A 27,947-nucleotide genomic window follows, 5' to 3' on the forward strand; every position below is an offset into this window, starting at 1 on the left:
ACAAAATCCGGAAATAGCATTTTTTTTAAAATAAAAACAATCGGAGCAAGACGATTTCAGAGGGGCACGCAGGGATGAAACTTTATGAATTACTTTTAATTGGCCCAAAATGCAAAAACACAATATGTCATATTGAAACAGTTGATTAATAGATAAGCACCACTTCGTTTTCCATCTATAAGAGAATCATTGCAAGATTCTGATAATTCTGTCATAATTTTTCAAGGAGTCTGTAAGCCAGGTTAGAGGGTCTAGATGACAGAGGCATAGAATGTGCTTGGCAACAAAATAGGACGATATGCTAACACATAAGGCGATACAAAAACTTGCCCTCTGAAATTTTTATAAAAAAGGATCCAGCTGAGTAAAAATTATTTTTCTAAAAAATAGATATCCGTATTCAACGGACAGGCAATTGATAAAACAGCATGTTTAACTGGACATACACTGCATTGACCCTTCTGTCTATCAAACAACCGTACAAAAACAACAAAACAACAACTTCATTTTATTTTGGCTAATTTACAAACGCAGAAGTTAGAAATGAACATTTGAGATTTTTTTGAACAAATATAAAGTTGAGGTTTCAAACTTTTTCACTCCTAAAGCATATTGTAGTAGTTTGTCGCCTGTGGTATACATATATTGAAATGATACATGTACATATCTTGAGTATGATAACTTATGATAAAACCATATAAAACAGGTTGATTGGTTTTCAAGAACGGTTTTAGTTCGGGATTATCAAATAAGAACATGAAGAATACAGCTGAGAAATTTCTTTTTTCAAACTGCTACAAAAAAAAGTATCATGAAAAATTTAATAACATTTCTTGACGTTTGCATTTCGACTTTAGCTAGAAAATCAATACTTTAATTTCAAAAATATTCAGCCCAGTGGGAGGCACCTATTTAGCGTGTTATAATGTTATCAGTCGGGAGAGAGAGGGGAGAAAGATAAATGATTCATTTACAAGAATATTTGCCTCACATTGAAGAGCAATTAAATTAACAATCCATGTCAGTTTCAATATCTTGTACATCAAAAAAGAGGTAAAACCATGCATCTCTATTGAACTTTTATTTGATCTTTCATGCAAAACAGGCATTGAGTAGATATAAGAAGATAAGGTATGGGTGCCAATGAGACGTCTCTCAATCCAAGTCAAAATTTATAAAAGTAAAGTTTAACCATTATAGGTCAAAGTACGGTCTTCAACACGGAGCCTTGGCTCACACCGAAACAGCAAGATATAAAGGGCCCCAAAAATTACTAGTGTAAAACCATTCAAACGGGAAAACCAACGGTATAATCTATATAAAAAAACGAGAAACGAGAAAAACACTTATGAACCACATCAACAAACGACAACTACTGAACATCAGATTCCTGATTGAGGTTCACGATAGCATTTTTTTTTTTTAAGAAAGAAGAGAATAAACAATTGTTAAATAATGGTTGCGTTTGGTTCCTGACCAACCTTATATTGTTTTTGATGTCTTTAAAATGTTATGTATTGATGCTTCGAATGGCAAAACAAATTGGGCATCCAATGTAAGAGACCTTTTTGTTTAGTTTAGGTTTGAAGTATATATGGATTGACCAAAATAATATAAATGTATCATTTGACTCTATTAAATCTCGTATTAACGATCATTATTACCAAATTTGGTATGCAAATATTAATGCTAGTGAAAAAAACTGTGTATCTATAAATATTTTAAAGTAGATTATTGTACTGAGAAATATTAACGATATTATTTTAATACCAATATACTTTCCAAATTACGTTGTGGAAGCTTAAAATTAAATTAAGAAACAGGTCGATATGACAATTTTCCCAGAAACAAACGTATTTGTCGATGTTGTAAAATGAATAATATTTAAGATGAATACCATTTTATGTTGATGTGTCCTGCATATGGAACACTCAGATGTAACTTTTTGCCAAAGTATTATTGTTTGTTGCCAAATACATGAAAGGTAATTTTTTTGTTACAAGCTGGGCCAAAGAAGTTTATTTAAGAAACTAGGTAGTTATCTTAAGGTTGCATGGAAATAAAGATCGCAAACGATAAGTTAATATGGTTAACACATGCATGTGTTATTATTAGTTATCTAAACTTTGATGTCGTTATACTCCATATGAGTATGAAGTAAAACGGAATCCGAGTTCTTTATTTTAATTAGATTGCTGCAAAGATTCACACTTGTTTTGTACTTGGTGGCATTAAATATGCTTCTAATTTTGACAATATGGCAGAACTTAGTCGCTACCCAATGTGATATTTACTATTTTGCTGTCTCTTAACTACTTGCTATATTTGTATAAAGAACCTCTTTTGAATTTTTGAAAAAAATTAGCATATAAATCAATCGAAGAATTTGACTGTATCTTTAACACACACATATTTCAGTTTCTAAAATTCATTGATTTTGATCATGTCTGGATTAATAAAGGAACACTGTCAGAAAGAAAGCCCATATCTCCGATGAAAAGAAAGATGACTGGAAAGATATGAACAATACTTCTTCTCATGTTTATCAGGTGAAGACCAAAACCAATTACGCACATGTTACAAGCTTACAAACGAATATTTATCTGAGATTGTAAATTAAGAATTTCTAACCATAATTCACACATAAAAAAGGCAGATATAATTAAAAACCAATTGTTCTCTGAACAAGATCTTTCCACAGCAATTTTATAAATTATTGATGAGAAGCTACTATCGGTTTACTCAAAGATACTTTTGGCGTCTAAGCATATGATTCTTCAAACTGATTCAATTAAAAAATGTTTCTATATATTTTTGCCTGAAATAAGGGAGATAATTGTCAAAAAGTTTAAAATGTCACTTCCGGTCTCACATGATAGCTTTATTTACACTGATTCCAAAAATATATGGTTTCTATATACTTTTGCCTGTAATATTAAAGATATTAGGTACTTCCGGTTTAGTGAAATTCACTTCCGGTCTCAAGTGATAGGTTTATGTATGCATATTTAAAAGATATTTAGTTTCTAGGTACTTTTCCATGAAATAAGTGCAAAAAATAGCTACTTCCGGTTTACTCAAGGTCACTTCCGGTTGATTTTCTACAATGTCATATGTCAACCAACAGTTTTCAAAAGACCCTATGGCTTTATCATGTACCAAGTTGGAGCAATAATCAATTAACCTTAAATTGAATCATTTCAGGTCCAATAACTCTTATAAGATGTCATTGGATTGTTTCAGACAAAATGTGTCATATAAGAGGGACGAAAGATACCAGAGGGACAGTCAAACTCATAGATCGAAAACAAACTGACAACGCCATGGCTAAAAATAAAAAGACAAACAGACAAATAATAGTACAGATGACACAACATAAAAAACTAAATACTAAGCAACAGGAACCCCACCAAAAACTGGGGGTGATCTCAGGTGCTCCGGAAGGGTAAGCAGATCATGCTCCACATGTGGCACCCGTCGTGTTGCTTATGTTATAACAAATCCGGTAAACAGTCTAATTCGGTAGGTCACATTCGTGAAAAGGGAAGGGTATTGTAGGGACACAAGGAACATATCCGATATCATCTGTGAAACAGTTATTCCATAACGGTCAACCAACTCGTGATGGCGTCCGTAAAATTAACGAAGGGATGATTTCAACTTCACCATTTGGAACTCTTGGTTTAATAGCTTCCTTGTGAGCAGCAATCCTCTATCCAGGAAATCATGATAGGAAATACAAGCCCGGGAATATCGTATCAATTGGGAGATATATACTCCGTATGCAGGCGCTGCTTACTCCGTATGCAGGCATATCTTAATCACAATCAGGCAAACATTTTGCATAGTTCTTTTATAAATATCTTTAAAAGTGACAGAGGAGATCAAGGAACAAGGAAAAGTCAAAATTTAGAATTTGACCTTTGACCTTTGACCTTTACCTAGTTTTCTATTCTTTGGACCAAGGACCTCAAATCAACAAACCCTCTCTATCACTTATGGTTTACCAGTAACACATGCATATCACTTATTTCAAATGCATTAGGGGAAATAACTTTCATATGGAGTCTTCGTATCGCTCCGTCAAAATTGGACAAAAATCCTGAAGATATAGCAAGCAATTTAGTAAAATAAATTTGTCGCTTTCTTTTACGGCTACGGATGAGATATCACCACAAAGAAAAAAGTGTTTGGGAAGATAACTCTTACAATAAAAAGTCTTCGACTAAACCTCAAGACGATATGATACAAATGTAAGAAGACATTTTTCAGGGTTGAAGCTCATCATCCAGTCTTTCTCCCACTGTTGCAGTTGATCAAAATCGTGTTGTAATATCTTGGCATCTTTAGAGCTCTCACTAGTTTTAAACATAAGGCAATCGTCTGCAAATAGTCTAGTTCTAGACCGGACTTTTGTTGGTAGGTCATTTATTTTGACTAGAAAAGGGAATGGTCCAAGGACTGTTCCCTGTGGCACTCCAGGAACTGGCTACGATGACACGCCATCGACATCTGCTTGCTGCTGTCTGTCTGCAAGGAAGCTAGTAATCCACTGCAGGGTATTGCCTCAAAAACCATAGTAGTGCAATGTCATAGCTAGTCTCTCATGGGGGACTTTGTCGAGAACCTTACTGAAATCAAGCAGGATGGCATCTATCTGCTGTTTTGAATTCAGTCCCTTGACGAGGTCATTGAACTGGCTTTTACATGATCGCCTTTTCTTGAAACCATGCTGTTAATCGGTAAGTATGTTATTAGCCTCTAGCTGATTGATGATTTGGTTGTAAATCATGTGCTCTTCAACCTTACAGCAAACTGATGTTAGTGATACAGGACGGTAGTTGGATGCCTTGGCTTTATCTCTTTTTTTTTGAATATTGGAGTGACGAATGCTAGCTTCCAGTCATTTTGGACAGTTCCTTGATCAATTAATGTCTGGAACAGCATTGTTAAAGTTGGAATGATCACTGCCGCTATAGTCTTCAGAAACACGGTTGGTATGTTGTCTGGTCCACTAGCTTTATGAGGATTCAAAACTTTCAACAATTTCTGTACACCATTCTCTGTAACCGTAATGTGTGGTGCTTGGCTGTTTGGTGAATCCCCAAGGTGTGGCATACTGTTTGAGTTCTCGATTTTGAAGACTGATGAAATTGGCGGTTCAGTATTTCCGCTTTTTCTGATGGTGTTGAATGTAATGTGCCCTCGTCAAGTAGTGGGGCAATACCAGAGTTGTCAGATTGTTTGCTTTTGATAAATAAGTAGAATTTCTTGTTTGTTTTATCGTCTGATACCATGTTATTGATGTAGTTGTTGTAGGTTGTCCTGCATACATCTTTACTTTCGTCTTGGACTCTACGGTATCTATCCCAGTCTGCTTTTGTGTTGGGTTGTTTTGCCTTCTTATGAGCTCTCTTCTTTTTCTACTATGCTTTTTGATGTTATGGTTGTACCAAGGCTAGCTTTATCTAGTTGATGTGTATTTTGATGGTACATGTTTGTTGATGGTAGTTGTACATATAGATTTAAAATTGATCACCAACGTATTGATTGGTAATTTTTCGTTCTTGTAGGGTCTTTGAGTACTGTTCCAGTTCGTTGAAATTGTCTTCAGTAATTGCTTTCGACCAAATTTGTATGAGTCTTCTTACTGGTCGTCGCCGTTTTGCTATTATCTTGGTGTCTATAAGGATGATGTCGTCATCCCTTAGGCCGGGTACTGCAGTACATGTGCTTACAAGTAATAGACTGTTTGTTTTGAGGTGTTGGAAAATCAATGACCTGTTGGCTTCCTATGTCTCTGAAAGTATCAATGAACGTTTGACTGATAGGAACTGGGTATTGATGGCCCTCAATCTGGTTAGTTTTCCAGTTGATGTATGGTAGGTTAATGTCTCCTCTTATCCATATACCATTATCTGTGTTCCTCGAGTACAAGTGTTCCATTGTGTCACACATTTGATAAGGGACTTCCGATTTGAATTTTCCTTGAAGTTCGGTATTTTTGTTATTTTACTTTTTTCAATCCCAACTTACAATGCATTTAAATGATAAATTGAAATTGTAACTTGCTGAACTTTGGCATCTTTAAGTACTTATAATATGTATAAAAAAACAACGGCGATGTCAATTCTAACGTAAGGTTCAATATGAATTCTTCGGAATTGGAGGACGGGTTAGAATATAAAGTTGTTTGATGACCATATTAAACAATGTATTCTGGGTAGTAATACTAAAATGATACTGTAACAGATCTACCAAAATAAGTAACTAAACATCATCTGACACAATCACAATTAGGAAAATAAGAAAGAAAAGAAAGAATATACCACGACATGTGTTCCTACTACGTCATCTTCTCATCTTCGTGATCACTGTCACAATGTCCTTCATCACAATTCCCCTCAATGTATTTTGCATGGAAATGGTAATTTCGATATATTTTATAAAATGAACAAATGATAAATATACATATACGTTTCTAAATTTCGTAACCACAAAATAACATTATAATGACAATTATTTTAGCATAACATATTTGTAGAAAATTTCAAAATATCACATTGTTTTGCATTTTGAAGTAGTTATGGTAAAGGAAATTCACGCGTCGGGTAAAAGATAAATAGTCTAAATAAGAAACAATTAGATGGTTATTTTACTTTTGTCCTAATTAAAATTTCAGTCAGATACAAGATGGACACCATAGATAAGAGTTGTCTTACAATCAAAACAATTCTACAACAATTCACAGATATGATTATTAAGATACATTCTGAAAGTCTTTGTATCTCCAATATATCAATATTCTGTCAGGAAAAAAAAAAAAAAAAAAAAAACAATCCGTAACTATCTGTCTTCATAACATCATAACTTTGTAATTGAAACGAGTGTTACAAATATCTAAGTCCGTAACGCGTTATCAGATATTCGCAACTTGTCCTTATTAGTTGGTTAGTATTCATAAGTTGTGTCTATATAAATATACTTCCAAGAATTAAGAATCCTTAACCTATTTTTCATTGTTAATGGATTTTACAATTTATCAGAATTTCAAATTGACGAGAAAAACATCCTGTTAAAAGGAAGTTGAAACTAATGTACAGATGAAATTTCTGTCATTTTGTTAAAAATTAAACAGAGAGATTAACATTTACTGAAAAGAAGATCATTACGCGTATTTGATTCACATTCGGAAGAAAATAACATCATAACATCCCTGTAAGTCATTTCAACATATTTCTAAAAGGCGTCAGGATTTACAATTCTTCATTTCTATATATCAAATTGTTTATTGTTTCAAGACTTTTAATAAAAGTTAGTTATTGCAGTAATGAAAATCATTTGAATCGTACTGAGACAAAGAAGGTAACGCAATTTAATGATTTTTGAAAATATGAATTATATCAAATTTTTCTTAATTAAAGTTTCGGAGATAGCAAATATTTTTTTCACCGTGAATCGGCTTTTCTAATCCTGTTCAGCAGTGCAAATATCCATCTTTGTAGTTTAGATATCCAGTACAGTGATGGAAGATCAAGTTCTTCACCTTTGGTTGAAATTCCAAAGGAACATAGAACATACCTATGAATATCCAGGATGTCCTCCTTGGTAAGTATCGTGAAGGTATATGTTGAGTTTCCAAGTGAATCGTCAATACCTGATTCATTTCAAGCAGTTTATGTAATGAGATTTACACACACAAACGATGTTGTTTGGGGCTTTATCTGCGGGGACAACAACATATTTGGAGGTAGGACAAGTGTTTTGCAACATTTTGAAATATCTTATTAGGAAAAACAAAAAGATTTTGAATCACAAACGAATACAAGAAATTTTAACCAAATAACCACGGCTAATCTACATAAGATAACCACAATAAGGTAATATATATATAATAAATCAGACTGCAAAAGTTCTGTTATTGTTATCATTTAGTTCGACCTTGAACATGTTTTATATACGGGATAAGTACAACGTGACAAAATTGAACGTTGACTATTCACAACAGGAAGATGAAGGGTGTAAATATTAACGATTTGAACTTGAAATCTTCCGTAGGTTACATCTGATAACATTATATTCTCTACATCAGCTTGGTTTGACCGTATTCATTGTATTATCCAATGCTTTCAATTTTGAGTGTAGTATACATTAACTGTATTACGGATGGGGAGGCTGAAAATATGTACGCGTTTTTATTTAATTTATTAAAATAGTACTCACTCAAGGCTATAAATATAACGAAATCTTAAAAAAGCAAGGGTTGCATATCATTTTCATTAGTAAGTCGAGTTTTGATATCTTTATTTAGGGGTATTAAATTACTCCTAACCTTAGCACGTGTAGGACCGAGTTGGCAGGTCTTTCGTCAGAGGGATCAAACGTCTTTTCACATGTTCGTCGTGGTTTTAGGTCCTTACATAGCGGTATTAAACAGGTTTTTTTCCCCATAAGTTTGACGAGTGGGCATGTCTTTTCTTAACTAGATTACACTCCTGTGCATTTGAGTGACGAGTTGACAGATCTTTATTTAGAAGCAATAAACCATTTTTAATTTTACAATGGAGTGAGTTGTCTTCTATTCCAATGTATCGTACAGTCAAGTAAGCTATTTAATGTGACGCAATATGATGTAGTTAGTGCCGACAGCGAACGTTATAAAGTCAAAATAAAGCTGTTCTAAACACTTTACAGACATGGTCCTAATCGATTTTGAAACTAGATACCGGAAGTTTAAATAACTGTTAAGATGTGACAATAGCTCTCATTTGTACAACATATAAATGCGTCTGAAGATAACCAATTAAAAAAATCGAGATGTGGTAGGATTGCCATAGAGACATCTATCCATCAAAGTTCAAGCTGATTTGATAAACATATTCCTAGAATTATTACGAGTGTCAGCAAACACAATCAAAAGGGGGTAATGATTTATTCGGTGCAACTATTATGATATTGATGTCAAATGGATATCAGAATTGATATAGAAGGGGTTACAGATACTTTAAATGACATTTATATGATTTTGTTTCAGTTTTATTGTTAATTTTATGGGTAATACTATAAGGTTTAGTTTAAACTTTAGTAATTCAAACGAGACATAAACACGTCCGGCTGTTTGATTCTGACTGCACAAGTTCCTGATTTGTTAAACAGAATCACTAAACAAATAGTTGCATATAATGTTTAAAACAAGTACAACTAAGCATACAATGTGAGCGAAGACTGACGCTTTATTTCAAATTTTTGGTTACTAACATGTACACGGGTTTCGTCATTTTTTTATATAAACTAGTACTTTCCTATTTACATAATGGTTTTGATTCATTGTCGGTCTATAACCTGACTGGGTCAAAAGCCAATCAAACTGATAAAACCGCGACTAACTGAAGTACACTATTACACTATTTGCTTTTCAGGCTTTTGAAATACCAAAACTGGTCTATTGATAATCAATGGACATTTATGTGTAACCATTTTCTCATCAACCGAACTCATCATAAAAATATATCTTTGAACTAACTTGATAAATTTTGAAATCATATATGAAATTGTTTTGTATATCTTCGTAGTTGTAGTATGTCGCATAAGCAAACAGACATCTGGACCTATTAAAGCGGTTGCTATGCGAGACCTTCGGTGTGTTGCCTTTTTGATATTTTGTTTATTTTACATGAATCAAGTGAAGTATTGTGACAAAGTGAGTCATAGTGAGGTTTGCAAGCATTTCAAAATTAGAAACACATTTTTAATTGCAAAAGATGATATAGTTAGATGTCTTATTTATACAGTTTCCAGGATTTTAAAAACTTTTACAGTCCAGGCAAGTAAAATGTTTACGGTCAAATCATAATTATTCAATTCTTCTTTTTAATTTATCAAATTTTCTTAGAAATCCTTAGAAACAGTATACATTTGAGATTAATGATTATTTGAATGTAAACACTGAAAAACATAAGTATGAATGAACATTTGTACCAATAAACTCATTATAGATACCAGAATTAAAACTTCTTATTCAGTTCGTTTATGAGAAAAATCATCAAAACTGTGAAGTGTGAATAATTTGCAAAGAATGACAATGTTCTATAGTAAAGAAAATATGATAGTGATTTTGCAAGAAGTATATAAAGACAAAAGCAATTGTAGGTCATCGTATTGCCTTCAACAATGAGAAATTCCCATACCGTATCGTCAGCTATAACAGACCCCCGCATGAAAAAATGTGCAAACTAAAAAACAAACATCATCATTTATCAAGTACAAGTTATGAAAAACAAATATGACAGACATGAACTATATACAACCAACAAACATCTTTTCATAAGCGCTCAACCCTCTCTTAACTTGGGACAGTGTGTTACTGCACAACATGAGAACAATCTGCCAAAAAAAAAGATGCACATGGCTTAACTAAATAAATTTGCACGAAGCACAAATAAACCAATTTACGAGTAAACATAACCACAAACCTCCGATATAAGAGTAATCTCAACTATTGAAATTAGTTCAAACCATATTACATCTAACGAATAATCTTGTTTTCTAGACTAATTAAGCAATCGGCACACGTTATCTTGAATTGTGTTGGTCGTGGTAGCACTGATAACAGTTGAAAACGCGGATCTGGCTTCTTTTATCTTCTTGTTTTTGACAATTGTCTGAAGGAATTCCGACCCATATGGACATACAAAAAGGTCAACAGAAAAGGTGCACAATTCGTTTCCAAAGGAATACCGACAATTTGTATAATAAGAGATCATGGTATAGATCGGTACGTCTGTAGTCGTTTTCTAAATATGGTAAAGATGTTCTTTCCGAGTACTTTTTAAAATCTTTGAAAGATGATGTAGGGAGATCTTTGTCTTCTGATGTAAATATAATATGTTAAAGAAGTTTTGAAAATATAAACATTATTGACACATTATGTTACGATGAATGAAAAATAAAATGAAAATAGTTTTTATAACATTATCAAAACATTTTAACATGAATAAATTTCTTTTATGTTTTAATAGTATTTTATAACCAAACCTATTTGAAACTCAAAACGTTTATAAACATTAAAAACATAGTCAAGATTCATTAACATTTAATAATAGCTTTGACATGGAAAATGTTTGGACAAGCTATAAGCGCCCTACAAAGTAATGTGATTGTGTTACTTTTTAACAATATTCTTACAACTAACTTTTATCAAAATATTTTTCAAACATAAACACAAATTGTATTGTGTTGACAGGGGATGCTTGAAGTTCAAAAACGACTTTCATTTTACTGCATTTTTTTTATATATACTTCTGGTATCAAAATGCATTTGTTAATACGTCACTATAAACCTCAGTTATTCAAAGAGTCATTTACACCAATCAATATTGTGTCAGCAGGCTTAGCGTATCTTGATTGAACAGCTCACGTTTATAAAAAACTTAATATTGATATTGTATTCACCGTCCATATTGTTAATACAAATCACCAGTAGCCTATTTCTAATTCATGTTTCATTCATTGAAAAAGGTTCTTTTTATTTACCGTTGATGCGTGCACATTTCACTTGTACGATTGACTTGTTAGAGATTAGTAAAGATGTACAAGAAAAGTAATATTCTGATTTAATAGTAAAAACAAAGACAGTGTTATTAACATATGTTTGTAGAATTGAAATGGCTGATTTCAAACTGGAACGGTTCAATATGAGAATGACAATGAACCCTCAATCACACTGACAATTCTAAATTGACCAGGAGCTACGAGAATCTTACATCGTAAATCAGGACATAATGACACGAGACTAGACTTTACTCTTTACGGGAAGATATTTCTTGGTAAGACGGAAAAATGTCTTAAGAAACAAAATTGTGGTCATTGATAAAAAATAAAGACGACGCCATTGTCACTGATTATCAATATTTAAATAATAGTTTGATCATCCAAACCTTTAAACACAAGTTCGCATCATCCATAAAATATGTCATATAACTGCAACACATCTCCGCAGACAAAAGATGTCAACTAGTCACAACGTAATTCGTGATTTGAAGGATGTTGAAAACGTCTCTCACAAATAATAATTTATAAAAAAACAAACTTACAGCTATCACAGAAAAATGCATTTGAAATAAGTTGATTTTGTTTAGTCCTAGATATACAGTTAACTTGACGTTGGCTTTAAACAACCATCTACCAGCTTGAAATTTTGTGATTTCTATATGAACTTTATAGACATTAACTAAAACAGCTGTCGACAATACTTGTGTAACCTGTACGAAATGGGACGCCCGTAAATGACACGGAAACCAGGCGTAGAAATCATACTTTATCAGGGCGTCATTGTAGTGTTTATGGAATGCATGTCCAGGCGTCAACCAGGCGTAAACCAAACGGAAACCAAGCGTAACTGAGGCGGAAACCAGGCGTAAAATTAGGTGTAATATTTAAATGAGTACGCCTGGTCCACAGAAAACCAGGCGTTATATGCAAATGAGTACGCCTGGTTAATAAAAAAAACAGGCGTAATATCCTTACATAATACTTCACTTATTTTAAATCAGTGTATTACCCTAGCTGTGTACTTTTGTGTATTTGATACAAACTTCTGTACTAGTGCTTAAATTTCTCATTGTTTGACTTGAAACTTGAAATATTAACCATTAATTGAAGAAGTTATATAAATAAATACATATTGGACAGACACTGGCTCAAATAAGTTTAAGTTTAAATTAGAATTATGGCAATTAATTCTTCCTGAAATAAAACCAGCATTTTAACTAAGTTTTGTTTTGAAAATTAATGTCATTTGAACCAAAATATCAATGATAATACTGCAATTTAACTTAATGTGAAAGATTTTAATGTTATCATCCAAGGATGAAGGTTTTCAGAATTCAAAATTACTGTTAAAAAATAAAACTTAGTTACTCACATAATTATCTTTTACCATGTATATTACTTTCCTTTTATTTCACAATTTTCATTAATCAATTTGATTCCATAATTCCAATTTCAAATTCTTCCAAATTATCCCTGAATATATAAAGCTGCCATAAGTCCAACGCTTGCAAAATAATACCAAAGAGCCAAATTTTGAAAAAAAAATCCCATGATCCTTTATCAACAAAGCATTATGGGTATTATGATTAAGGCCATTACAACAGTTTTACGCCCGTAGGAAAATTTACGCCTTGCTTATTTCAAATTACGCCAGGTTTACCATATTTTCTACGCCCGTAAGGACTACAAATTTACGTTTCCTGTTCCCTTACGCCTGGATCTGGACACGTAACTACCACTTACGCTTGGTTTACGCCAGATTTCCAGGCGTAATACGCCTTATAATTTCGTACGGGAAGCATCATTCCTTAACAGAAATCACAAATGGCATTTACAAACTTGATAAGAACATTGCGCTTTTGGTTTATTACTTAACAAAACCATATCGGCATTAACTAATTCACAAAAAGAATATCGAGATAAAAAATGAATAAGTTGATATTAAATTCAGTTTTGATTAAATGTCGCAGTAAACAATTACAGTTGGTAATATCTCTGCAACTTTTAACACATGTGTGTACATGTAATAACTTTTAACACATGTGTGTACGTGTAATATCTTTAACACATGTGAGTACATGTTAATAACTTTTAACACATATACGTACATGTATTATCTTTTAACATATGTGTGTGCATGTAATAACTTTTTACACACGTGTGTGCATGTGATAATTACGAACGTTTAGACAATATAGTTGCGACTTAATTCTTTAAGTCAATTGAATAGTACGCAATACAACAGACCGCTTAAACAATCAACAAACCGACATCAACAACTTACAAAAATACCACTCGGTCAATACATAAGTTTAAACACGGCAAATCTACAGGAATAAAACTCGGCCAATCTACACAATCACTGGTGTTAAACTGATAATCGTAACTGGAATTACGACGATCCCAATATGGCGACGGCAGAAATAGGTAAAATCTTATCAGTCATTTTTCTCAAATATAGCCTGTTGTTGTCAAGAGTTACTCAGCTGCAAGGTTTTTCTATACCATTACATCATATTTGAATCGTAACGGTGCACTATAATTGTCTAAGCGCTTAGAAAATTGCCGTCGAAAAATTCGGGATGATAATCGTAATTCGATGGCATTTTTCTTGTTTGATAATCGTAATTTCTTTATGGGATAATAGTAACTGAAAAATAATAAATGTGTCTTCCAGCTTGTCAATGGTAATTTGTGTGTAAAAACGGCACTGTCCAGTTAAACGATGACATTAACGCGCAAAATAAAAAATAATGAAGCAACTTACAGGTTAATATTTAGGACAAATTTACTTACATGTATATATATCTCGATTTATAAATGACAACAATATGCATAACCTTTTAATATATACATGTACCTGTTAAAGATATGGAAAATGAAGCAGCTGTCGAGTCAGTTATTGTGGTAAATAGATAATTTAAATTCTTTCAAAGTTTCAATGTTGTTTTCGCGTTTAGGGTTTTTTTTTTTTTGGAAGTGGGGAAAGGGGGGGGGGGGGAGGGGGTAGGTTATTAGCATTATCCCATATCCCAAAAGTGCAATCCTTTCAAATGAAAGTCCCGTATACCACATTTCAATATGCCATATGTTTTGCTTCAAATATTGCATTTATCCAATCGACTTTTAAATCAATAATAAAGGCAAGTTAACCTCCCCTATCTCAATATTCCCTATACCACGGGGTGGCTGTGGGTAACTTCCTATATAAATATATAAGTTATAACATGGATCAGATTTTTGGTCTTCGGCAATATATGAAGGGAGAAATTTTTTTTAAATTTCAGCAGCACGCCAGAAGTGACACCACCCCTTCCCCCGTGCCATATACAGACCTCATTTATCATAAGATCGCTGTCAGTTTTGAGTTCCCTGTTGTTTATATTCGGGGATGGGTCCACAAATTATGTAAAAGGGAAATGGGTGGGGTGTGCTATAAACTGAACGTTTATACTAAATTTCTGCGAGAAATGAACAAAATTTTCCATCAGTTACTTAACTGCATTATTGGATTTAACAGTTGATACTTTGATTGGTGGATATGAGTTTACATTTTGCCCTTTTCCTTATATTTCAATAGAAATACATATAGTTTAATTTTGGAGTGAAATGTATCCCGGTTAAAATAGCCGTTCATATTTTTCAAGTGAATTCACTTTTGTTCTGTTTTACACTGATATTTTATATGATTTTAAAAATTAAACTCAAATATTTTGATTAAATACCCATGTATTTTAGGACGTTTCTTTAAACAGGGTGGATGGTAAAGGATCTAGAATAGTTATCAGTTTATTGTTACTATTGTTTATTGTTCCTTGTGTTTATTGTTCCTTGTGTTTATTGTTCCTTGTGTTTATTGTTCCATGTGTTTATTGTTACTTGTGTTTATTGTTTTTATTAGCCTTAACTAAATGGCGCGTATAGTCTTGCGAAGCATTTGAAGGACTGAAAAACAAAACACAAATATATATTATATATATTTGTGTATTGGTCCTTAAGGCATAATATGTAGATCATCACGGTCGAAACTGGTTTAATTACAAAGACTTTAATAGACAATAAAACAAATATGTTGTGCTTCAGAAAAATGCATGAAAAAAATGAAGGATGCCTCCGGGTGTGGGAGTTTCTCGCTGCATTGAAGACACATTGGTGGCCTTCGGCAGTTGTCTGCTCTATGGTCGGGTTGTTGTCTCTTTGACACATTCCCCATTTCCATTCTCAATTTTATGACAATTATGAAAGGCTAATTCTTGTTTTCATTTGATAGAAAAGTACTAAGTATATGGTAATTATGCAAGTACAAAAATGTTCTTTGTTACCTCCATTATTTTTTCTCTACAATAACTTGTCTTCCCTACATATGTATGCAGCATATTTTTCATATACCAAGTATTTATGATTTCTTGAATCAGTTTGTTTCTGATATGGCGGAAAATGCGCTATGATTTCTTAAAGTTGCAGTCATTCTTTGAATAAGTATAGCTTTTAAGGTAATTTAAGGCCACATCAATTTGATTTCTTGATCTTCGGGCTTTTGACCGAACTATTAAAGAACACAAATCCATGTTTGCCAATGAACTCCACGTCACCATGTGCTTAACTCCATAACACAAAAAGCATTCCAACTTTTCTCTACTCTTATATTATCATTAAACGTTCTAAGTATGTCATATTATTAGAATGCCAAACTGAATTAGTGTTGTTAAAATTTATAGTTATTTTCTGAGATATCGAAATGTCAGTGACGGTCATGAAGTAGCTAAGCATCTTTATAGTATTTATGGGCTATACAACTTTTTACACATTCAAAAAGGTGTGACATTTGTTTTCAATTCCGTATTAAAATAGAATACCAAACAATATTTCTTTTTAACTCTAAACATGAAGAGATCATGATGACATTTTTTTTTAAATTTTCTCCCATATTTTGTGACGGTCCTAGTTCCTGGAGTTTTCAGTATTTTAACATGAATTTTAATGTGCGTATTGTTATGGCTTTGCGTTTACTTTTCTACATTGGCTAGAGGTATAGGGGGAGGGTTGAGATCTCATAAACATGTTTAACCCCGCCGCATTTTTGCGCCTGTCCCAAGTCAGGAGCCTCTAGCCTTTGTTAGTCTTGTATTATTTTTAATTTTAGTTTCTTGTGTACAATTTGGAGTTTAGTATGGCGTTCATTATCACTGAACTAGTATATATATTTGTTTAGGGGCCAGCTAAAGGACGCCTCCGGGTGCGGGAATTTCTCGCTGCATTGAAGACCTGTTGGTGACCTTCTGCTGTTGTCTGTTCTATGGTCGGGTTGTTGTCTCTTTGACACATTCCCCATTTCCATTCTCAATTTTAACATGGTTCGTGTTTCCCCATTTACAAATTTATTGAAGCTGGTCCCCTTCCAATTTTATGATATATACTAGTATGTAGCTGTTTACATCAGAACTGTTAATCATATATGCACAAAAAGAAATGTCATAAGATGTGGGAACGTTTTCGTGATTAATTCATCACCATATTTTCATCATATGCTATTAGATAGACGTTTTTCGTGTCAATACCAATCAAACACTATGTCCAGTTACGATTATCTTCTTATTTATTAATACCGAAATTACGATTATCATTTTTGCGAGTTACGATTATCATCCCGAATTTTTCGACGGCAATTTTCTAAGCGCTTAGACAATTATAGTGCACCGTTACGATTCAAATATGATGTAATGGTATAGAAAAACCTTGCAGCTGAGTAACTCTTGACAACAACGGGCTACATTTGAGAAAAATGACTGATAAGATTTTACCTATTTCTGCCGTCGCCATATTGGGATCGTCGTAATTCCAGTTACGATTATCAGTTTAACACCAGTGATTAAGGTCGACCTTGAACACAAGTATAAACAGGATACAGGATAAGTACTAGGTGATAACATTATAAGTTGATCGTTGACTCATCATAACAGGAAGATATAGGTTGTAAATATTAACGATTTAAACTTGACATCATCCCAAAATTACAAGTACATGTACAAACGTTTTATTCTCTTCATTAACTTGTTTTGACTTTTATTATTGTACTTTCCGATGCATTTAATCATCAGTCTAGTAAATATTTATTATATTAAGGGTAATATGGAGAAAAAAATTTATGCCAATGCTGTAAATACAACTTGTTTCGAGAACTTATCAAACAATGGTTTTTGTTTCATTTCTTTAGTCAAGTTTAACGCTTAATCGTGTGCAAGTATCTTAATTCTTTACCTTAAACAGTATTATTTAAGTTAATTTTGTTTTCGGTTCTGTATTATGGAGGTTTATTATAGCTTAAAACAGTAGATATCATTTGTGTCCCTCTCCCTGTTGTTTCAAATATCATTTTTCTGTTACATGTTGTCTGACGTCATTGAGACAGACAGCATAATCAATCAGTGGATGATATTATATGTTGTCTGACGTCAATGAGACAAACAGAATAATCAATCCGTGGATTATATTATATGTTGGCATGTGTCATTGAGACAGACAGCATAATCAATCGGTGGGTTTTATTACGTATTGTCTGGTGTCATTGAGACAGACATGATATTCAATCGGTGGATTTTATTGCATATTGTCTGGTGTCAAACAAAGTTGATACACAACCATCTTGCCTTTTTTTTTAATTTAAATGTTACTGAACAGGAATATTTTTAGTCTCATTTTTATTGATCAGTTAATTGGCAAACATCTTTAACAAAAATACGGAACTACATGGTAAATTAAAAAAAGGAAAATCCATAAAAACTGACAGAATCTATCAAATGGACTCATCTGCATTTAACAAATCAAATTTATCGTTTATCATATATAACATCTTTACCAAACCAGTGTTTTTAAACTGTCGTCCAGATGCTATCACGAATTAAGTTAAATGTACAAGATACATTTATTATGGTTATTAAACATTAGCCGTATAAGAATACTCGACCAATATTATATGTACGTGTTTGTTCTAAAGCATAGTTGTTTTAAAAAAGGTACAGAATAGAAAATATATATGTAATTTACTGTTTGCAAAAGTATGAATTATTCTAAATACTAAGGATTTTCTTATCCCAGACATATAACCATAGCTGTATTTGGCACAACCTTTTGGAACGTTTGGGTATAGTATCTCTTTTCTAGCAACATATAAAACAAAACAAGTTTACTTACCTTCTAAATCTATTACATCTACATCACGCTGGTTTGAAATTATTTCATCGCCTTTTTAGTGTATCACCCCAAATTGACTAGAAGAGCAGGAAGCAAACAGTTAATTAGAACGAGGCAATACTAAACTGCTCTTCTATCATTTGTACATAACACCCAAGTCATTTAAGTGTAATACGTAACCGTCACTGTACATAAATGTCGTGCTGTTCTGAATCTAATTTCACCATAATGACATGGTGTATTTTTCGTTCAAATTTAATTTCCAGCCACCAACCCCAAATACTAGTATAAATTCATTTATTAGAGAAAAGATAGTTTCAATAGTTCATAGTTAAAATTAATTATTATTTATTTCTTCATTTACATAGAAAACTTTCCAAATTACGGCTCAAGATGTATCTGTTATTTTAAATGCCATTGTATTAGTATTTTTGATTTTTATCATATACTCTTTGTACAAATCAAAAAATCAAAGGTCAACAAAAGTCATGCTTGAAATAACTTCAGGTGGAAGTCGTGTAACAGTGCCAATACTAAGTTTGTCATTATGTCCATCCTATTACAATTTTCCTGTACCACAAGTACATGATCTCTCAATTTCTGCATTTCCACAATCAAAATTATTTGTTGCATGGTCATCATTTATTGTTACAAACAGAGTCACTGGACAGACTGTAAAAATACCATCCACTATAGATATTAATATCATTACCCGTTATAAAATTAGTCAGATTATAAATCAACAATTTAATGTTTATGTTCTAATAACCCATCAAGGTTTTGCCTTCACACTGAATCCATCTTGTATACCACAGTCTAATGATCATGTTGATGATGTACATGTGAAGGTTGATGAAGCAACATCATTGTATCCAAAGCTTGATTGACTCAATAATTTCACTTTAACTTCTAATGGCATATAAACTGCATGCTATTTTATTTTGAATTTTTGGAACTTTTTACTTATATTTTGTACATTGATGTTCAATGAGTGTAAACGCGACCTTGTTACATAACTTTCATTTGAAAATAACCTTTAAAGAATTGTATACAATTTTTTTTTTAATTTGAGTCAATCAGGCTGTTCCATATTTTTAGAATAAATCAGGACCTTGATTACAAAACTGATCTCTACATATTTTTCTATATTTTAATTGGTATTGTCTAAATGTATATATATATTATAATTTTTATGCTTTATTTTGTGTACCGTACACTGAAAATTGTATATATGTTTTAGAAAGATACTTCTGTATTGTCCTTTTTTTCTAATATTTGTGTATTGATATTTTTCAGAAGTGATATTAACATTTTGAAGCTTTGGGGTCCAAAGCAGTTGGGCCAAGGGGGAGTTCACATGGTGTATTTTTCGTTCAAATTTAGTTTCCAGTCACCAACCCCAAATACTAGTATACATTCATTTATTAGAGAAAAGATAGTTTCAATAGTTCATAGTTAAAATAAATTATTATTTATTTCTTCATTTACATAGAAAACTTTCCAAATTACGGCTCAAGATAAAGATTTAGTTATATCTTATATAATAGGTTTTAAGTTAACATTTTGAAGCGTTTAAGACGGAACTAAGTTTTTATTGTATTTACTTTGAATCTGGATTGTAGCTTACTTTTTAATACTTTTCTAGAATTTTATCAAATAGTCTTTGTCATGAGATTAACACCTTTGACTCAACCCTATTTAACTTTGGCAGATACAAACTTGAAGACAGAGATTTAATTAAGCTGCTATTGTTATCGGCCTGAAATGTAGGTAATTTCAATTAGCACTTTTGACCAGGGCACGCTATTTTAGGACCGCCCTTATTTTAAGAAATGACAAGCCCCCCTATTTTTCTAAGGATCTAGAAATATGATTGGTTACAGAGAAAATAATCCATGGGGATGTTGAAATACTACTTCTTGGAAACAAATCACTTACTGATTTGCTTCCAATTAATAAACACCTATATTTCAAGTTTCTCTTGGATTGTTTTCAGGTTAGTGAAATTACATTTATTTTATTTGATTATGAAATTTTTTTTTATATCTATTTAAAAGAAGTCTTGAGACATAGAAAAAAGGGTTAGCCTTTATTGTAAATAGTAAGCGTTATATATTTTTGTATTTAGTCAATTAGTTATCCTTCTTTTGTTAAGAATACATGTTCATTTTTATAAAAATTATTAAGAGTTCAAAGCCTATCTATAAATAGCTAAATTAAATCAAGTCCGATAACCCATTTCTGTTGTGATAAAAATAGAAAAGGCGCTTTGTAAATGAAAGCAAGTTTTTACTTTGAAAAGATATTTAGAATCATGGTAAGACTTGTTTGCCTAAAGCCGATTGGCAGAATTTTTATAATATTATCTAACAGCGTAGTCTTAATATTCTATGTATACAGAATCAGTTTTTGTCTTAATATTTGTATGATAATGTTGGCAGACTGGTAGCCACTGTTTTACTCGTGAAGTTAAGCAATAGAAATCGTAGTATTATCGGCTGATGTATGAAAGTGTATATATTATTTTATTCCTTACATGTTTTGTTCTGAATAAATCCCCTCCCCCCCCCTGACAGAATAAAGACTATTAGTAATTTCATCCCATTTTGAGATTAATCATCTCCCCTTATTTTGTTTTAATCATCAGTTGTAAGTAATTATTCTAATTCCCTTTTAGTAGAATTAATGCCTTGCAAGACACCCATGCATAAAAGTATGATTATCTCTCCTTAATAAGAAATGTATCAATTGTCAAATAAGTATTTATCTTATGAATAGAATCTTAACTACTTTACAAATTATAGAATGTAGATAGTGTTTGTTTTTAGTATAGTTTTATTATGAGGAATGTTTCGTAATTTCAAATACCACCCAGTTAAGCAGAAAACTTATATTTTATTTGGTACGCAAAAGTATACACATTTATTTATGAATTTCACTTTATCGCTTTATTCAGTAGTAGTCATTACGTCTTAATGTTGATTGATTGAGTTTCACGAATAAATAATAATGCTATGTATTGCTATGTAGGTTTTACTTTTATCCGTCACAAATGTGTATTTTTTCATGATTATCATTGATAGTTTTTATTAATCCATAATTTTAGTTTACAGCCTATGTATTGTACTTGTGTATGACTTACTGATTTGCTTCCAATTAATAAACACCTATATTTCAAGTTTCTCTTGGATTAATTTCAGAACCCCAGTGAAGGATCTTACTCGATTACTGGTACACCCAAGTTTACCCGATACAACATCCTTAACCAAACAAACACCAACATCCGCAACAAACAAGCGAAATTCACACTCTGTCAATTGACGGAGCGACTTAAAGATCCCTAGTGTAGAAGAATATATGTGGACCAGATCCAAAGGACCAATAGACCCACATCACTCTTGGCTTTTAAGTATGTTTCCAGAAAATGGCACCCCTGCAACATCAGCTGGAGAAACAAATCTTATCCTCCAACAACCAGGAGCATCTGGTCTCCAACCAGCACCAATTTCAACAGCAACAAACACTACAACTACAACAGTACCTACAACAGCAACAGCCACAGCTCCAACAGTGAGTACTAATGCACCAGTCATTGCATATCAACCACCACCTCAACCATCTACCCAACCAATACCACCAGGTTTCCAGATAGAACATAAAATAAATGTTCACATAAAACCGTATGATGGGAAAGTTTCGCCAAGTCAATGGTGGTAAAAGTTTCTTGGCATTTATCACACTCCAACATATGACAGACAAACAAGCTGTGCTCTCATTGCCGTTCCATTTGGAAGACAAACCAGGTGAATGGTTTTCAACCCTAGCCGATGAGGCAAAACAATCTTTGGCAACTATCAAGAAGGCCTTCATCAGCAGATTTGAACCAAAAGTCAGTTCAAGTATTAACTTGACAAAATTAAAACAGTCTCCAACAGAAAATATTGAAGATTACATTCATCGGGCAATTCAATACAATAAATATAGAAGTGCCTCAGTACCTTTTTTAATAGAACTTGCTAATAATGGAATGAGATCCTCAATTGCCCACATAATCATTCCTCAACAACCACAAACAATGGAAGAATTAAGGAAAATTGCTTCGATAGCTGAGATGACAGTTAACCAAACAAAATCTCAAGATGAAACTAACCTAAATGACAATGTGGAAAAATTTGTGGCATCAGCTGAAGCCAGACTCATGGACAACTTGGCAGAAAGATTCTCAAGCACCATTTCTGCCATCAATTCTTCCATGGACGAAAAATTGACCAGTTACAACCCAAATACCAATAGACTAGTTGAAAACCATCAGTATGAACAACAACAATATCAACCACAACAACAGGCTTATTACCAACATCAGTACCAACCACAACTCCAGAATAACTATCAGCCACGACAGAAATTCCAACAATTCCAGCCACGCCAGCAATTCCAGCAATTCCAACCACGCCAGCAATTCCAGCCACAACAGCAGAATAGACCAAGATATCAGTAGAGCACAAACCAGAGACAGCAATGGTCACCACAAAACCTGTCAAACCAAACTACAAATTGTAAAGGCTGTGGTAAGTTTTGTATATCAAGGTCCAAATGTCCTGCATTTAATAAGTTTTGTTTAAAATGTGGTAAACAAGGTAATTTTCAGTATGTATGTGGGCAAAACTTTCAACAGTCTGTCAATTTCCAAAAGGGGTGCGAGCCTGCTTGTAGGCAACCAAGGTCTATAGGTGGGCATAATGACAATCACAATCATAAGGCAATTGTAAATTTGTTGACAACTTTTCATCCTCAAAAGAGTACTACACAAGTTTCTGTTGGTGACGCGAAAACTCATGCTTTGTTAGACAGTGGGGCAAATATCTCAGTCATGCATTCTAAATTTCTAAACAAAACTACATATGCAAAAGACAAACTTCTTCCTGCTGATATACCATCTATAATTGCAGTGAATGGTAATCATGTCAGAATATTAGGTAAAATAAAAATCAAGGTCACAATTATAGGAGAAAGAGACTATCAACAAATGGTCTATGTGCTAAATAAACTTCACCATTCATTAATATTAGGGGTAGATTTTTTGAAAAATTCAAAAGCAAATTTATGCTTTGACACAGACACAGTTACTTTAACAGACAACCCAAGCATATCAACTGTTATAAAAATGGACACGAAATCTGGGTTAGCAAGAGTAAAAAATGCTGTTATAATTCCTAAAATGTCTGAGAAATTATATCAGTCAAAATTTCAAGACAAAAACATGGCGCTGAGGTTTTACTATAACCACTTCACAATCTAGCTAGTCAAAATTTACTTGCCGCAAAATGTGTAGTGAAGGTTAACAAAAATAGAGGCTTTTTAAAATTGCTTAACCCAACAAACAAAGATGTACATTTAAGAGCAAACAGAGAATTAGCAACAGTTGAATGTTTACAAGGTGCAGAAATACACTCTTTTGATAAACCACAAGATGAATCAAACAATTTTTCTGTTTCATCTATGAATTCTAGCAAAACAAAACATCATAATGATATTCAGTTTGATTTAGCAGATAGTGATTTAACAGAAGGTCAAAAGACAAAGTTAAATGCGTTCCTAAAAGATCACAGAGGTACTTTTGCTGCTGATATGTGTGAGTTAGGTCTTACTTCATCCTATACCCATCACATTGAAACAATCCCAAACACCCAACCAGTCAGACAAAACTTTTATAGACAATCCCCTCACATGGAGAAAGAAACAAATAAACACATTGAAGAAATGTTGCAAAATGACATTATCCAGCACTCCACTTCTAACTGGTCTTCTCCTGTTGTTTTAGTCCGTAAAAAGGCACACGATAAGGAATCTGACAAAGTGGAATACAGGTTCTGTATTGATTATAGAAAATTAAACCGTATATCTTTCGCAGAAAATTTTCCCTTACTGCATCTAGATAGTGTGTTCGATTCCATTGGAGAAGCACAAGTAAATTCTTTACGTCACTCGACATGAGAAGTTCTTTTTGGCAAGTCCCACTAGACCCTGAAAGTCAAATCAAAAGTGCTTTTATCACTCAGTCTGGTGTCTATCAATGGAAAAGAATGCCATTTGGTTTAAGAAACAGTAGCATTACTTTTGCTAGCATGATGTCTAACGTTTTGAGAGGGCTTAACTGGAAATTTGTTCTTGTCTATTTTGATGACATCCTTATCTTCAGTCGCTCATTTGAGGAACATCTTTCACATATTGGCCAGGTTTTCACTCGGTTGAATGAAGCAAATCTCAAACTCCACCCTTCAAAATGTCATTTTGCTGTAAAACAGTTAAAGTTCTTGGGTCACATTATTTCTAGAGATGGAGTTGAAGTAGACTCAGAGAAAACTAGAGCAGTCAGTGAGTATCCTAACCCAAAGACCCAAAAACAAGTTCGTAGCTTTCTTGGCATGTCTAATTATTACAGGAGATTCATCAGGAACTACTCTCAGATTGTTAGTCATTTAAACGCTCTTTTTAGAAAAGACAAATCTTTTGATTGGACTGAGGACTGTGAAAAATCTTTCCAAACTATCAAAAATGCCTTGATCTCAGCACCTGTTCTTTCCTATGCTAATAGCTCTAAGCCTTTCATCTTGACATGCGATGCTTCAAATCAAGCCATAAGCTATATTCTAGGTCAAAAAGATGATGAGGGTAAGGAATATGTCATTTGTTATGTAGGTAAATCTTTAACCTTAGATGAAAGAAAATGGTCAACTTCTGAAAAAGAATGTTATGCTGTGATAAAAGGCATTGAAGCTTATCGTCCCTACTTGTCAGGTACTCATTTCACCATAATAACTGACCACAAAGAACTTGTATGGTTGCAAACTGCAAAACACACAGGTCGTTTAGAAAGATGGGCATTAAAAATTCAATATCTTAACTTTGACATAGTCCATAGACCAGGTAAAAGTAATGTTGTAGCCGACTGCCTTAGTCGTCGACCTTATGATGATTCAGACTCTTCTTCTGCTAATGTTTGTTCTCTTCAAAATGATGTTTCATTTGATGAAGATGGCTATCAGCGTGAGGTCACTTTTGTCTATGCTAATGATTCTGAAGACACTTTTCCTTCTATTTATGCTTTAGAGGTTGGTCCTGATATAAATGATATCATAGGTAACAATACATCTCTGTCAGAGCTACAAAAGAAATCTATGCACATCTATATGACAAAACTCTTCCAGATGACACAAAAACTAGTAGGCATATTATTGTGGAAAGTGCATACTATTCCATTCAAAATAATGTGTTATACCACTGGTATCAAAGGCGTTGCAGAAATGTCCAAGAAGAGTTGCGTCACATTCTACAAATTGCCCTACCTAAATGTCTTAGGCTTGATGCTCTAAAATCCTATCATGATTCTCTAGCAGGTGGTGGCCACCTTGTCATTGAAAAATGTAGATCTTCTCTCTTACAAAGTTACTGGTGGCCAGCAATGCATGCAGACGTAGTTGAATACATAAAGTCTTGAGACAGGTGTCAAAGAGCAAAAAGAAACAATGATCCAAATAAACCTCCCCGGTCTCCAATGCCACAAGCAGGTAGATTTGGCATATTGATGTTCTTGGCCCTATTTATAAAACTGCTGACAACTATGAATTCATTCTTGTAGTCGTTGATGCTTTCACTAGCTGGTGTGAGGCATTCCCTCTTCGCACTCAATCAGCAAAAGAAATAGGTACTGTTCTTTACAATTAGGTTATAACTCGTTATGGGGCATCTCGCTGCCTCACTTCTGATAGTGGAGCTGCTTTTACCTCAAAACTCATACGAGCTATATGTGAAATATTTGAGGTCACACAAGTTCTTATCATCCAAATACAAATTGCACAGTTGAGCGTCAAAACAGTACACTTGCTGCCTCCTTGAGAACGTATTGCAATAATAATCAGAAAAAACTGGCCAGCCTTGATTCCTAGTATAATGATGGCATTTCGACGTGCACCATCAAACAACACAACAAAATTCTCACCTTTCTACATGGTTTTTGGTCAAGAGATGAGATTGCCCTTTGATATTGCATTAGAACCAAAAGATTCTTTGCCTCCAGACAGTAGACACTTTATACAAGAATTTCTATCTAATTTGAAAATGGCTCATGAAATTGGTCTTAAAAATGAAACAGAACAGAAGGCTAAAGATAAAGAGCGTCATGACCTTAAAGCTAAGATATCTGAATTATCCATTGGTGACCAAGTTTTATTGAAAATACAAAAAACACCAAAAGGGTCTCTCACGCAAGCTTTATGACAAATCTGAAGGTCCTTATCGTATCATAGAGCTTGGCCCTAACTACACATATAAGTTGAAAAGACTTTCTGATCATCGCATTTATCCTTCCCTAATAAATGCCACAAATTTGAGACGCTACTACCCCCTGGACCTGTCAGAAGAAAATATGATGACCTGAAGCTGAAAATCCACAAAATAATGACCCACCAGAACAAAATGCAGATGTCAATAATGACATACAACCTCAGGTAGATGAAGATGTTGCTCAAACTCAACAGAATCCAAACCCCAAAACTCAACAGAATCCATAACCCCCAACTCTGCCCACTCCAGACCCCAGTACAAAATATGTAGTTAAAGATCTACTGAAAGGTCGATTCAAGAATGGACACAGACAAACCCGAGTAGAATGGGCAGACAATTCACGTATCTGGGAACCAGATACCAGATTTGACCCAGATATAATAGAAGAAATAGACCGCATATTCACCAAAAAGGGAAAACGCAAAAGAACACTGTTTAACAAAAAGAATGTCTCCTTCCTAAGGCCTCAACATAAAAGGTCTGAATTCTCAGAATATTCTTAGATGTCATAAGCCCCCCACTTCCCCAGAAATTCTTAGATGTCATTAGTTCCCCCTCCCCAGAAAATTCTTAGATGTCATTAGCCCCCCCCCCTCCCCTCATACACACACATATATATATATGGATCCCACATTGAATACATATGTTTTTCAGACCCCCCATCCACACACCCTTTTACTGTGATAGGCTTAGACGAAAACCTTTATGGTAATTTGATGGTCAATAGACACACCGGTTTTATAGACATTTGTTCTGATGAGCAACAATGCGCATATATTTAGTCAATTTTTTTTTCTTCTCTTCTTCGGTAGTAAAATTATTCTTATCAGAAATATAAAAATTCATTTTGGTATAACAAATAT

At 33.4% G+C, this 27,947-nt stretch overlaps 1 protein-coding gene across 1 annotated transcript; it reads left to right on the forward strand.

The window, feature by feature from the left end:
- Nucleotides 1-22,152: 22,152 nt before the first annotated feature.
- On the forward strand, nt 22,153-23,239 carry LOC127737180 (ras-interacting protein RIP3-like). The gene is made up of 2 exons (XM_052247712.1): nt 22,153-22,381; nt 22,752-23,239. Exons 1-2 carry the CDS (start codon nt 22,153-22,155, stop codon nt 23,237-23,239), a joined length of 717 nt encoding a protein of 238 aa, XP_052103672.1.
- The last annotated feature ends 4,708 nt before the right edge of the window (nt 23,240-27,947 follow it).

This window comes from Mytilus californianus, unplaced genomic scaffold (assembly GCF_021869535.1).
Source record: "Mytilus californianus isolate M0D057914Y unplaced genomic scaffold, xbMytCali1.0.p SCAF_4, whole genome shotgun sequence".
Taxonomy (NCBI): Eukaryota; Metazoa; Mollusca; class Bivalvia; order Mytilida; family Mytilidae; genus Mytilus; species Mytilus californianus.

Coding starts and splice junctions, on each gene's coding strand:
- LOC127737180 (XM_052247712.1), top strand. CDS start 22,153: ATGTTTCCAGAAAATGGCACCCCTGCAACATCAGCTGGAGAAACAAAT. Junction 22,382..22,751: donor TACCCAACCAATACCACCAG/GTTTCCAGATAG, acceptor CTTTTTTAATAG/AACTTGCTAATAATGGAATG.